At 45.8% G+C, this 14,585-nt stretch overlaps 1 protein-coding gene across 4 annotated transcripts in view; it reads right to left on the bottom strand.

The window, feature by feature from the left end:
- Window positions 1–12,495, bottom strand: part of OPCML (opioid binding protein/cell adhesion molecule like) — a 1,097,645-nt gene extending 1,085,150 nt beyond the window's left edge. The window contains exon 1 of one of the 4 annotated variants that reach the window (XM_027580839.2): window positions 12,056–12,491. In XM_027580839.2, coding sequence (XP_027436640.1) covers window positions 12,056–12,309 — 254 coding nt within the window. In that variant the 5' untranslated portion in view covers window positions 12,310–12,491. Of the gene's footprint in view, window positions 1–12,055 lie in introns of all 4 variants that reach the window. The other 3 variants (XM_027580838.2, XM_027580843.2, XM_027580844.1) reach the window with 3 other exon arrangements.
- Between the last annotated feature and the right edge of the window lie 2,090 nt (window positions 12,496–14,585).

Genomic DNA, 14,585 nt, shown 5'->3' on the forward strand with positions numbered 1-14,585 from the left:
TAGCCCTACAGATCTTTATAGATATTAAAATCTGAGGGAAAAAATGATTTTTTTCTAGTTCCAAAAGGGAGCTAGAGCAGCACCCTACCTCATTCCAGATGAGACAAAGACTCAGTATGCAGTTAAAAGGTTTAAGCAAGCTCTACCCAATCCAGAGACCTAGCTTATCATCAAGGTCCACAGACTTTAACTACTCAGAAGACAGTCCAGCAACATGGACAGAAAAGCTTTTCGAGCGTAGTGTGCTTAGGGGATTCTTGGTCTCAAGGGCCCTTTTCAGAACTGTGGGCCACTTCACCATCTCCACTCAAGCTGGGTCTTTTTCTGAGGCTACTTAAGCTGAGCATGTTGGATTAGGGCAGGGTATAAGACAGGTATGTGACTCAAGCAATTACCCGCTTTCTACCATCCAAGCAACACTAGTGAATCAATGGATCTCATTCTGGATTCAGCCCAGCATAGGTTGCATGGGTTTGTGGAGACCTGAGATGCTGTATAGTTTCCCCTCAGGCCTGGGCAAAGAGGAATCTTATCTCTAGGGATTCACTAATCAGCCCAAATGGGGAGGAATTAGTCAATCCCCTCTCCAGTATGTGTTTAGGAGAGCCAAAGAGGACCCCTCTTCCCACAAAAGTACTCTCTTCATCAATTCACTGCTCCCTGAAATTCTACTTTAAGTTGTGACAATACATCAAGGAGGCAGGTGTCCTCACCCCAGGCCTGGCACTCACAGGGCTTCAGAGCACTCTTTCGCCTGACTTTAGGCTCCATACTAGAGCTCTTCTCAACCCCATCTGAGTTTCTTTCATCCCAACCCAAAAAGCAGAATTCGTGTTCTCGGAGGGCCAGAGAAAGCACTTACCAGTGCTCTCCATGGAAAAAGGAAAAACCAACCAAACTTTGCTTTATGACTAGAGAAGTAAATGCAGGAGTTCCCTGAAATAGGCCTCTTCCTCCAAAACAAATGCCACAGGCAATTTGGTATATGCCCCACTGCCAATTATAACCATAACCCATGACAGTCAGAGCAAGACAGAAAATCAGGAGTAAGGACATTGACACAGAAAAAGAAGAGAGAAATGCCCAGACAGAAGTGGTCAACCCAAGTGATGCAATAAGACCTGGCAGCCTGGAACTGTAGAGCATTTCCGAGAGGGCACATCTAAGAAACCAGGGAAGGTTTCTTACCTCCCTTCTAGCCACCCTGGGAAGTAGGTAAAGAAGTACTTTTTTCCTGTTTTACAAAGAGGATTAAGAGTCCTGAGGAGGTTGAACCACTTGGCCAAGGCCATCCAGTTCATAAATGCAGGGACAAAACCATGTCTTTTGGTTCCTAGGTCAGGTGCTTTCATGATCTTCCATAAGGCAATGGTAGAGAGCTAACTGCCTACTTCAAAAATAAATAATTTAAAAGAAACGAGGAAAGAAACAGTTGTCCAGGTCATAATAAAGAAACTGTCCGGTCTTCATGGACATCATGGGAGCTAAATTGGTGGCAATCATAAGGCAGTTCCCTTTTACTCCCAAGACTTTGCCCCAAACAAAAAGAGGGTAAGGCCCATCAGGGAAAGATACAGAATCCTGATAGTGGTTTTCGTCATCCCTCCCCTTCTGGGCCTCACCCAAAGAGGCATCCACCCTGGTGCCAAGTAAGACTGGGCACTCTCTTCTCCATGGGATAAAGCCAGAGGACTCCCAAGGAAACTCCAGCTTCTCTTGGAGCCTGTAGGCTGACGGGCTATTTCCATCTGCCACATTCTCTCTTCCAACATTCTCTTCTCTTTGAGGAGAGTGGGAAATCCCTTGGCACTGGGCTGTTCAAAAGAACAAGGTTGGCTTGTTCAGAGAAGCCAAAGGCTTCTTTAGGCCTATCTTCCTAGAAACAGAAATGCCCATGGGTGCTTGGCCCCACCACTGTCATGTTTTAGCAATCCTACCATCTTACATATATTGTTGCATTCATCCTTGGTCGTACCTGGCTTATCTTTGAACTCTTGCTTTCTGTTCTGCATGTGTCTACAAGCTGCTTTGAAAACCTAGTGTTTTGATTGCACCTATGCCCATGTTGTCCATTGTGAAGGCAATTTGATGGTGTAGGAGTTGGGGGGTAAAAAGACCTAGATCTTTTGGCTCTTTAATTCACTAGCATACAGGATAGTTAGCATGTACATGGATGTGCTTGGTACACTGCAAGTCACCATCATTAATATAGAGACTCAGGCATTCTCAGTGTGGAGTTTCTCCTGCTTAGTTCAGAGCCAAGACCAAATAGATAAGTTTAAAATAGATATTTTGATGGTATAGTGATGATAAAGGCAGGTGCTTTTCATAGTATATAGACCAAGTAAGTCGGGTGGACACATGTCTGAAATTTGATACTGTACTACTCTGAGCATATCATTCTGCATATCAAGAAATGATTGATTTTAAGACATCTCCCAGTTCAGTTACAAAGGTCCTTCAAAGTATGAGAAAGCCTCTGAAAAGGACAAGGCTTCTCTTTTGTTTCTTGACCCCTCACCTTAATCGTTGGGCTGAAGATACTGTGGAGTTGCCCTGTTCCACGATGTTCTTTGTGCACTAAGATGAGAGAGCTTCAGGGCAACAGAGTAGTGGCCAAGGTTACAAGTTCCTTTTCCAATAGTGTACCAGAGAGGGGGACAAAGTTCAGCTCAGCCCTTTACTATCACACTGAAATGACACAAGGCAGGCTATGAACACAGGTTATTGAAAAACTCTGTGTTCAAACATTGGCTCAGTCACTATCTGATAATGTGACCTTAAATAAGATACTTGGACTCCTTTGCCTCAGTGTCCTCATCTATAAAATGAAAGGAATGGATTAGATCATCTCCAAGGGCCCTCTCAGTTTCAATGACCTTTACTTTTCAAAATAAATTACTTTAATTTATCCAGGTGGTTGATCTTGGGGAGAGGTCATGCATTCTTTCCTGTCATCATGATAATATTTGGGAAATGGTTGTATTTTTGTGCCCCCAAATCACTCAAGTCCAATCAAAACTCTCTAAAATGCCTGATTTCTTCCAGTAAATAATGAGGGGAGAAATCTAGCAGTTAACACAAGAGCTCTTTACAATCCTTCTGATGGATTGGGGTGTTGAGTGATGCAATCTTAAGCTTCCACATTAAACCCTTGAGAGGACACCAGTTAAGGAGCTGAGATTATTAGACTTCCAGAAGTGATGAAATTTCCAAAAACAATCTATTCTCTGTCTCATGGAAAGATTACACTTAAGCTGAAAGAGATGGCATGTGAGCAGGAATTTGAGGACAGATACTCTTCTCAATGCCCCCCAAAGGGCTGTCAGTGCTTATTGTGGGCTTACTTTTAGATTCGATTCTTCAGACATATAAGGCACACCCATGACATTCTTGTAAAAGTTCTCAAGTCATCTATGTCTCCCCATTCCATCCACCACTAGCTGTTTCCCATCTGACCTACTGCAGTGGCCTCCCACTGGCCTGCCTCCTTCCATGTTTGCTCACCTCTAATCCATTCTGCAAATGCAACAAGAACAAGATTCAAACATGTAACTCATGATCATCACTCCCACCACATGAGTCACAACAATGGTATTCCATCACTTCTAGAATAAAGACCAAAATGATAAACATGACCTTCGGGGGAGCAAGAGTTGCATCTTCTGACCCCTTCCCAGCTGTCTCATCATATCTTGCACCGAACTCCCTACCTCTCCACTCCAGCTGAATAGGATGTCCTCTGATTCTTTCTGCTATGTTGTCTCTGCATATCTTGTTCACTCTGCCCCTTCCTCTGCCTCCACCCTTAGGTTTGGATAATTTTCACTCTTCATCCTTCAGATATCAGCCCAGTTGTCTCTTTCATGGGAAAGTCTTCACTGGCCTCCCTGGCAATATCAAGCCCTCCTTATAGGCAATCATAGCAGCATACACTTCCCCTTTCAAAGCCTTATCTCAGTTGTGACTTCACAACCATATAGGTATTTATTTGATGCATGTATGTCTAGCCCACTAGACTGTAAACTTCACAAGAACAGGGGCCATAATGATTTTTGTTCAGGCATTGCATTCTCAGTGCCTAGCATAGTGCTTGCCACATAATAATCACTCAATAAATAACATGTCAAATAAGTTAATGTGCTTGGCACTTAGAGCACTCCAAGATGAATAACACAAGATGTCCTGCTGTTCAGAATCCCACAGCCATGAAATCGCAAGTCTGAAATAGGAAAGGCTTAAAAAAATGGGTATAAGAAATGAGAAAGGCCCTTGTCAATTTCTTCTGATTCATTGAGCCCCTTTATACCTTTTCCATATGAACATCAACCCATTTAAGAATCACTTGCTCAAACATAACTCACTCCTACACTATCAGCATCTTCTTATCTGTAACCCAACTTTTTACTTCTTGTGAACAACACAATTCCTCCTTCTATTGGTACAGTGTATACTTGTTGGCACCACGGGCATGACTCTAAGTTTCAAATAATTGGGGCCGTGTCAACAGACATCCTGCTTAAATCTGCTAAGTAATTTGGGTTTGCATTAAACCAATAGCCCACATCAGGGCCCACATCTGTGTTTACGGAACAACTCTCACTGTCAGTCGTGTCTGTCGCAACATGTGATGTGAGATCTGAAAACATGCAGCTCCAGTTCTGAGCTGTTGTGTGTGTTTGGTTGGTAGCTCAGAGCTGGTGTTTATTGACAAGCATGAACACTGGAGTGAATAATCATTATAAGCATTCTTTGCACATTTCCATCTCCCATTAGCAGAGTGCATCTCCATGCCTCTCTGTCCTCACTCTGCAGATGGGGAAGTGGATGGGCAGGCTGAGACCCAGTGTCCCAGATGCCTTTGAGCACTCAATGGGATGGAACAGAATGATAGAAAAGATAACCTGACACTTTTTATTTGTGTGACCTTGGCTGATTACCTGTCCATTTGTCCATTCAATTCATCCACTCACTTATCCAATCAACAAATACTTTTGGAGCACTTGTTTAATAGCTGCCACTGTGCTAGGCACTGAGGATATGCTGGAGAACAAAACAGATGAGTTCCCTACCTCTATGGACCACAGTCTAGGGAGGAAAAGAGACCTAAAACAAAGAATTACTTTAAATACATGGGCTCACAGTGTTAGAAGAAACCTGATATTGTGGACTTGCTTAATAAAGAGGGAGATCTAACCTAGTTTAGAGCATGGAGAATGTTCTGGGAAGCAGTAGTGAAGCTGAGCCCTGAAGGGTGGAATGAAAGTTTAGACAAAAACAGCATGATAAGAGGATCAGAATTTTCCAGGCCCAGTAACCTCACAGAGGAAGCCCTTGAAGAAAGAAAGAAAATGGTGTGTTTGGGAAACTGAGCAAGTCCAGAGTGGTTAGAGCCACAAGCTGGGAAGGGAGAGAGGTGTGAGTTGAGATGAAATGAGACCAGGGGCTTACTATGACCATGCTGAGTACTTTGGACTCTATTCTAAAGGCAACCAGAAGTCTACCTAGAGTTTTAAGCAGAGCAAAGATCAGATCAGAGTTGGGCAACATCTGTCTGGCCTATGTCACAGTGACTTTGAGAAACAAATGAGGCCAAAGATAAATTCTCCAGGTAAACCATAAAGCTTGGGACCATCATTATTCTTAGTATAACCACTAAACAAACTCCCATGAATGGTAAAGCCTGCAAAAATTCCCTGGGAAAAAAAGGTTTAAAAATGACCACTCAGGCCATTTCAGAGGCTCTGTCCCTTGAAATGCCAAACATGATGGTTTTCTCCATGTTGGATTTGAATGTGTCATCCGACTGTCACTTATCATCCCCCACGAACATACAAGCAGCCATTCCAATCAATGGCCTGTGTCCTAATGCATCGATTCATCTTGGCCTTTCCATGGGTCTCTCTCTGCACAGCATCTCTGCTCATTAAAGGAATGTGCTTGCATCATAATGATAGTGCTCTGCATTTACCCAGCACATTGCCCAGGGGTGTCTCAAAGCATTTTGCAAACGTTTAATTAAGTTAGTTTAGTGACTGCAAGGGAGTCCCTAGTGTCTCAGCACCAAGGGGTCTGGGTGGGAGGGAGGTGATAGCAACAAGTGCAAGGCCTGCCTCCAGCACCAGCTCTGGAGAACAGGGGCCAGTGGGACCATGCGCAGGGGGTCTCTGCAACACTAGGGGGAAGCACTCACACATGCTTGGTCGTGGCTCTATCTGGTAGAGGCAGCCTGTAGGCCCTCTGCCATAGGTGCCCACAGGGAGAGCACCAAGGCCTGGAGGCCACTGCTAGGAGTATGGAAGGGCAGAGATAGAAGTCAAGAGGAAGTGGCTTGCCTTCTTTAAGAAGTTGTGAATGTGATTTTGAAGGTAGCTAAACTCTCATCTGCAAGTGTGTGTGTCTTTGTGTGTGTGTGTTGACATGAGGAAGCGAAGGTGAAGAGAGGAGGGAATGTGGATTCACACACACCGACAGGAAGGCAATCTTAAGCAAATTGTCTTAAAGTTTTTCTCCGGCTATAGGATTACATTTTGCTCCACCCTCAGAAGTACTTTCAATTTTGCCCCAAGCCTTACAAACACCACTGTCTTGGAGTAGAGAGCTCAGTGGTGTAGAAATCTGGTAAATGGAACAATACCCATGACCTGCTGTGTTACTACCTCCCTGCCCTCCAGGGAAAGGTGGAGGTAACCAAGGCCTCACAGATTAAGAAGCAAAGTCCAAGTCTCAGCCCCCCACCAGCAGCATAAAAAGGCAAGAGGGACAAATGTCTCCAGGAGCTTGGTGTCTATAGCAGGGGCAGAAGGAGTAGGAGAATAGAGCAGAGCTGCCCCAAGGTGATGCCAGCCTGTGTCCCTCCTCCAAGTGCCTGCCCAGGCCCTGTGTCTGGAAGGTGTCATTCAGCATCCAGAGGTGCTAATATCCACTGCTTCTGACAGCCTGGCTTGTCAGCAGCCACAGGCCATCTGTGGGCTGACACTTGAGTTCACTGACAGGAATAGCCAGGCTTCGCTTTCCCTCTGTCTTCTGTCCCCAGCCCTAACCAGCTGCAAGCAGATGGCAGCAGGCCATGAGCCCCTCTTCAGTGAGCCAGGGACAGGAAAGCCATAGCACATAGGCCGTGGGTGATGGGGCTCCTGGAGTATCACTATCCAAGGCTGATAAACAAGTCCATGTCCATAGCAGCCCACCAAAAATATTGCAAAACAATATTTTGGAAGACCATGGGGGCCATGTCTGCTGCCCTAGTTTTCAATGCAGAGAAACCAAGGCCTAGGAAACTCAAAGTCAGCATGCATATCTCATTGGGAGTCCAAAAGGAGAATGCTGAATAATTTCCTGTTTTACTGGATCTTTGTTTCTTGGGGCAGGAGAGTATCTTACTTAATAGATTTTGTTTAATTAGAACTTGTCTTCCTGGATAAATGAAAGGATGAATTATATTCAGCTAACTTTCATCACTGTGGTAAAGACAGTAAACACCCGTGGGCCGGTATGGTCCCAGCTTGTCTCCCTCCTTCAGCAATAAGGAGTGCTCACTCCTTCTATGTGCAAGCCTCTCTTCAGAATGAGGTGCTTTTGTTTTTGCTTTTAATGACAAAAATTCAGAAATGTTCCACTTGTTTTCATCTAACTTACACTTTTGGCTACTCTGTCCAACTGGAAACAAGAAGCATACATCACAGGAACCCATTCTACAGATTGGTAGGCTGAGATTCGAGAGAATACCTTCAGCCAACCAAAGAAAACTCAAAGAGCTCCTTCCCAGGTCTCAGTCCTCTGCTTTTCACACTCTTGGAGGTTTAGGGGGAGTCCCACCTCATGGTATTTGTACTCTGCCCTGTGAAGCTCTGACACAGGTTTGAGACCGGGAGTAGGAACATTAGTATAGGGGTCAGTGGCTGACATGGGAGGCTCAGGCCCAGAGTTGCTACATAACAAATCCAAGGCAAGTGCCAACTGTCTTAGGAATCTCCTTCTGTAATTTTCCAGGCTACAGAGACATGGCAGAGGGTTCTAAGAATGACAGAGACACAGAGCAGAAAGGACTGAAGCAGCACACAAGGACCTCAAGCTATTCGGGATCTCTGATTAATCTCAGGTTGAACAACGCTGCCTGGCTCCAGGCTACTGAAAAAGCCATCTTTATGAGGCTGCCGACACCTGTCTCCTTCTCAGACCTGCTATTGCCACTGTGCCAATGCTGAGGGCTGACAGCATGTAGTCTGACCTTATTAACATGCCCATCATTTGTAAGGGATTGAGGGCCACAGGGGAGGTTGGAAGAGAGGGGCACAAATCTATGATTGGCAAAAGGATGACGAGGTCTTGATCATAACTGGATGCTCAGTCCTTGTTCATATCTCATATCTCATTTATAGTGAGTCTAGGGCTGGGATTCTCCCATGGCAAAAGGTTCTCCTATTGGGTCCCTCATGCAAACCAGGCCATCTTAGCTGGCTCCTCAACTCTGTGCTGGTCATGAGGTAAGAGACGGGGAAAGAATTCATGCAAACTTGGCTGTAGAGTTCACGCCAGGACTCACCCCAAAACCAAGCATTCCAGCTCAAGGAGCCCAAGGCCCAGGGCACTTCCCTGCAGGAGGATGTGAGTAGGTATGTGGGTGTAAAGGAAGAACCCTACACCTCACAGAGCTGTCTAATGCAAGTTCAGGGCTTTCAGACCAAGCCTGATTAAATACCGGATGTGGCTGTCGCCCTGAATCCAAGCTGACAGATCTGTGCATGGGCCACCACTCTGTCCAGTCCAGGTAGATGGGGACGCTTTACGGCTAACTACTCTGCTTAGAGTCATAGAATAGGAGGCACAAGAAGGATGGGCCAAGGAGAAGGGGGCAAACAGGAGGTAATAGTCTGAACTTGAGAAAAGAAGGGCTATGCTGTGCTCCAGGGAACTGAGCGTTGACCACTATACGCAGCGACACCTCCTCACCTTCACCCCCGTACCATCCTGCCAGGTCTCGAACCTGAAGGGAAAAGGCAGGCAGAAGATGGGTTTCTGTTCTAACGCTGCAGGCCATAGACACATAGATTTTAAAGTGCAGACCAAGTGAGTTTACAGTGCTTCGGAAGGTTCTGGCATGCTTGTTGAAGATGCATGTCTGAGGTGGGGGCAAAGATTCTGCATTTTAATCCCTTTCCCCCACTCCACCCCCAACCCCACCCTATGATTTGGATGTAAATGTCCTTCCCTCCAGGCTTGCTTCCCACGCTTCCCCCAGTTACTCATATCTTTCCACAAAGCCCCCAGACCTAAGATCAACAAGGCTCCCTGCGCAGATCCATCTCTCCTCTTACTTAGGACCACAAAAGCTCATGATCTCAGGAATGTCTTAAGCCCTGGTGTGACCTTTAAATTGTCCACTTAAGCCCTCTCCCCATCTTGGGTGGAGGTTCATTACAGTTTCCTCTTGTTACTTCTTTCCCATCCCCGAGATTCAGCCTAGAAAAGCAATTTATGACCATCGGTCTCCCCCTGGAAGGCACCAAGAGACAACAACATTAGCCTTAAAATTATTCTGGGATGGAAACATGTTTACCAAGACATAGAAACCTGCAGAATAAAATGGCATCGAGGCCTAACCAGGTCAGGGTTTCACTATGACATTAGCTTCTGTCTTAAGACACAGAAAAAGTAAATGGCTAACGAGCTGGCATTAACCCCGATGGGAGAAAAAGCATCGTTTGAAACAAAGAAAGAGAAAAGTCTAAAAACCTTAATGAATGAAGTAAGAGAAGCAAGGAAGAAGAAGTCACAAGTAAGCCGTTTCTGCTCCTCAGAACTTTTGGGCGCAACCAGGTTTCACTTCCCACAGGAACACTTAATGATGTGTTTTCCTTCTCTCCACACACACACTTCCCAAAGCCAACTTTTCCTCCTCCCTGGAAGACCTCTCAGGCCGGGCTCCTGGACAATTAGCATACAGAGCAGGCTCTCCCCTGGGCCTTGGCCTTGCTCCCGTCCACCACACTGAGGGCCAAAGGGCCCGGAGGCTGAGGTCATTCCCTTGAGCACAGCTGGCTTTAGGTACAGAGGCTTCTCCAGCAAGCAAGGTCAACACTCCCCATCAATGGAGTGGAGCTGTGTTTCGGGTGCCATGGGACATCTAGAGGGAGGTATCACCCTGATTTCTTCAGGGTGCACTGCAATGCAGCTTCAGCTGACTAAGACTCACCCCCTCCCCTTTTCAGGTGTAATTTTCTGATTCCTGCCAGAAGAAGAACATGCCCACAGCCAAGAGCCCTTGGGCCCCAGCACAGGGGGAGGAGGGTGATCTGGCCCTAAGAGGTCCCAGAGGCTGCCAGTCAGTCAGCGCACTTGCACACACAGGAAAGTTTGTCTTCTCACACTGTAGACCCAAAGTGCCCACCTGGCTCCCTCTATCAGGCTGGAGCAGGTACTGAGTGCTCCCTGCCTGCCTTGCCTTTCTCCCCTGAACCCTGTCTGGCCAAAACCCCCTCCTAGGTTTGAATCTGGAAGAAGAATGACAGCAATCTGCACCCTGAACTTCTCAGCCTAAAGAACAGCAGAAACAGGATTATGCAGAGCCCATCTCTGCTACAAAAGGTATGATTTAAAAAAAAAAAAATTAGAAAACATCATACAAGGAATTTCTTCTTTTATTTAAAGTCACTTCTCTCTTCTTTCGCTCCAGTAAACTTTCATTTTTCTAATTTCACTCTGGTAGCTTAGAAATATTAAAGCTTTAATTTCTTGAGAATAAAAACCAAAACCAAGTGATTCTCAATATAAAAATATAAAATTATGTGTTCTACCTATATCAGGATATGTAGGGTTTAAGAATCTCAGAATTTGTGTCTGTGTATATATGTATGGGATATTACATTTAAGGTAATGTTTACCCAAATGCATGTATTTCAATCTGGGGGGGAAAAAGGAAAAGAAAATCCTTACTGGGCTGGGGTTTCATATGGAAACCCCACAGACCCTTTGATGCTGCCTAAAACCTTGGCAAGAATAACCCAATCCCTTCAGCATTGTTTGAAGGATGCCTGCAGGCATTCAGTTGTCTGCTTGCAAACGGCAAGCGTGCAATTATCAAATCTATTAAAATGTGTTGGATTTTGCAACATTTCCACTAAGCTTATTCTGGTAGGATTGCAGCATCTTACCTTTGTCACTGCAGATTTGTTTTCCCCAAACAAGTAACTGCTGTGGTAGGTAGGATCACATCTAAATCACTAGATAAGGTAGGGAAGGTGCTGAGGAGAATCAGGTAAATCCAGATTCCCAGCCTTCCCCAGAAGAACATGCCAAATTCTGTCAAGGGAAATTCACATTTCCCAGGTGAGGAGGAGGAGACGCGGAGAAGATTGTGGATTCCAAAGGCATAATCTGCCCATTTGGTGGAAGGATAAAGAAAGGGTGAGAGCTGATAGAAGGACTGTGTGGAAGGAAGATAAGAAATGCAGGAGCAGAGGAGGATCAGGAGAGCAAGGAGCTGGAGTGAGAGAGTAGGGAGACGGGCTTTGGGAGGGAGGAGGGGAGGGAGGAGTGGAAGGAGAGGAGTGGAGAGAAAAGAGACAGGCGGAGAGACAGGAAAAACAGAGATAAGGGGGCATGGAGAGGTGGAGACTGATTCAGAAATAGAGAGAAACCAGATGGAGACAGAAATAAGGGTGCCCCATCTGTCCTGCAGGTCCCAACACAAGCGGCCAGAAGGATTTACGACTGGGAGTTTCAACCCCTCTTCTCTTACCCCCGGGACCACAACTGGTTAATGCCAGTTGGTGCCTTGCAGAGAAACAGCGGTGCCTCACAGCACAGTGCAGCTCTCGAACCCAGCTCATGGATCGCATCGCAGGGAACAGAGAGCAAATCCTGTGCTGCAAGCATCTGCGTGCATGTGAGTGAGGAGCGGATGTGTGTGCATGCATACAGCAAGCCTACCTCTTTCCCCCACATGCATCTCCCACTCCCTCTCTTCCTCCTGGGCTCTCCTCCTTCCCCCTTCCTCTTCTGCTCTAACATCTCCAAATCGCCCCAGGAATACACAGACCCCTTCCCCTGGTACCTGGGATGAAGAGCAGGGCGGTCGTCGCGGAGAAGACGATCCAGCAGGCGGGGTGGTACATCTTGAGGCTGCGGTGTCTCAGCTGCTGGGCTTGCTGCTGCTTCCGCTGCTGCCTTCCTCTGTGCTGAATTCTGAGCAGGTTTAAATCCAATGTTTGCAAAGGGAGGGAGAGAGCAGAAGAGAGAGGGAGCAAGAGAGAGCGCGCGAGAGATGGGAGCAGGCAGGCAGCCTCTCTGATTTTTTTTCTTGCACATACACACAACTGGTAAGAATCATCAGCACCAATCTGTACCGGGCTCAAAGCAGACCTCCTCCAAGGCACGCATTGGCTCCACTCTGCTGAGCGACACCCGGAGGCTTTCCTATCTGGGAGGCTTGACTCCAAGGGGAGTTGAAGCCTGTCCCTTCCTCACCCCTCACCCGGCACGGCAGTGTGCACTGGTGTCTGTGTCAGTATGCCAGTGTGTGGCTTCCGTGGGCACACACGAGCGCCTCGGTGGGCAGTGGGGAGGAGGCTGGAACTGTTGGTGTCGTCCTTACCCAAGCAGGGCTCAGGGCACAACAAGAAAGGAACTGTGACTAAAGCCCACGCCAATTCCTTATCATTGTTCTTTCTTCCTGGTCTCCAGGTAAGGGTCCAGAAGGAGCCATAACCCACAGGAACACTGAGACATTTAAATCTGCACCCCGCTCCCCAATTCTGCTATTAAGAGCCCTTGGAAGCAATTCAGTTTTCCCAGCAGGAAGATGGGTGCGTTAGGATTTTCTCACAAAGGATGCCGAGAATTGGCCAGTTCCCCACAATTAGAGCATTCTGAAACTCTACCAAGACAAGATGCTATAGAAGCTCAAACAATTGCTATGATTACAGCATAGGCAGGGATATATTCAGATCAGATCTTAAGGAAGCGGAAACTTGCTGAAGTCATCGGAAACCTTCAAGAGGAGGCCTGGAAGAATACCTGTAGCTTTCTGTCTTTGCTTTTCCCTTTCACGGTCCAGCCTGTCCCACAGTATTTCTGGGCGTGATATACCTCAGAATTTCTCCTGCTCTAAAACAGCCTGTAGCCTTCCCTAAAGCATGCTTATGGGTGGTACACTTTGCTTGCTGAGTAAATGCTACCCTGAAGTATCCTTTGAACTTTGAGGATCTGTGATAAGAACAGCATTAGGTATTACCAAACGGACTGGGCAGATATATATAACACTATTTCCATCCCAGGGTGTCTCCCAAAGACCCACAGGGGCTTGGATCCCTTCCCAGCTCAAAGTGTATGCATGGCTGGAGATCTTGAGTGCCTGTCCCCTGTGTAAGAGCATTCTTCTTCCCCTCCACTGCAATGGCTAATGTCTCCCTAGGTACCTACTATGCTACATGTATTCACATGTATTATTTTAGTTAATCCTCACCATAGTCCTGCCACATAGGCATTATTACTCCTGGATTTTAACAGGCTAAAATTGAGGTTCAGAAACGTTTGGCAACTTGCTAAAAGCCACGCAGCTCATGAGAGTCAGGATTCAAACCCAGGTCTGTCCTACAGCAAAAGCCACAGTTTCTATTAAGGGGCTATGCCTACAACCAATTGCCAACAAGTCCTTTTAGTCTGACAGAGCTCCTCCCTTTCTGCAAAATGAAGCCCATTTGCTTTTAAAGATGTAAGACAATTAATTACTTGCCTCCTTATAAACAAGTCTGAAACTTTATGAGTCAAGTAGAAAACATACGATGAATATATATAATCATCACCTGGTACTTACAAAGTATGTACTTATTATAAAGTCCTTTTTTAAGGCTGGGGATATAAAGAATATAAATTGCTCTTGTTTGGAAAGGGCATACAGTACATTTGAAGAGACCAGACAAAAATTAACGTATCTTTTGACTCTAAATAGAAGATAATGGGACACACACTAAGTAATAAAGTCAAAATCCATACACCAAAGTTGCAAACATGCCATTCACAGACAAATTGATCCTGAGTGCTTTGAACAATGCTAGAATCCTACAGAAGTTTATAAAAATTATAACTAGTGGCTGAACCTTCTGGAGAACAGAACTGGCTTGAAAAGGGTGGAGGAATTGGGTAGACCAGAAAAATTAGATGGATATTTCAAGATCACAGACAGAAACCTTTCTGGGAAAGACTGGGGGAGGACTTTGGGGAGTAAATGGAAGACAGAGTGAAAAAGGCCTTGAATTCCAGATCAATGATATTTAGAAATTCCCTACTGCTGCTAGGAAAAAAAAAAAAAAAGTTAATTTCTTTTTGAGCAGGGAAGCTCTATGAATAAGGGAAAGTGTATTTCTGGAAATTAATCTAAGAAAAGTGCACAAGGTCTATTGAGGCAGGGGTACTTGTTAGGCCTGGCCCAGATCTGATGGGACTAGGTTGCATTAATGGGAGAGGAAAAGCGGGGGGCTGGGCGTGAAACAGAAAAATTAGTCAGGCTTGGCAACCAATGGCCTCATACAAGTCACAGATATCACTTCTGCACCCTCTGTGGACCAAGGTTTTTAAAAACATCA

The sequence above is a fragment of the Zalophus californianus genome, chromosome 11 (assembly GCF_009762305.2).
Source record: "Zalophus californianus isolate mZalCal1 chromosome 11, mZalCal1.pri.v2, whole genome shotgun sequence".
Lineage (NCBI taxonomy): Eukaryota > Metazoa > Chordata > Mammalia > Carnivora > Otariidae > Zalophus > Zalophus californianus.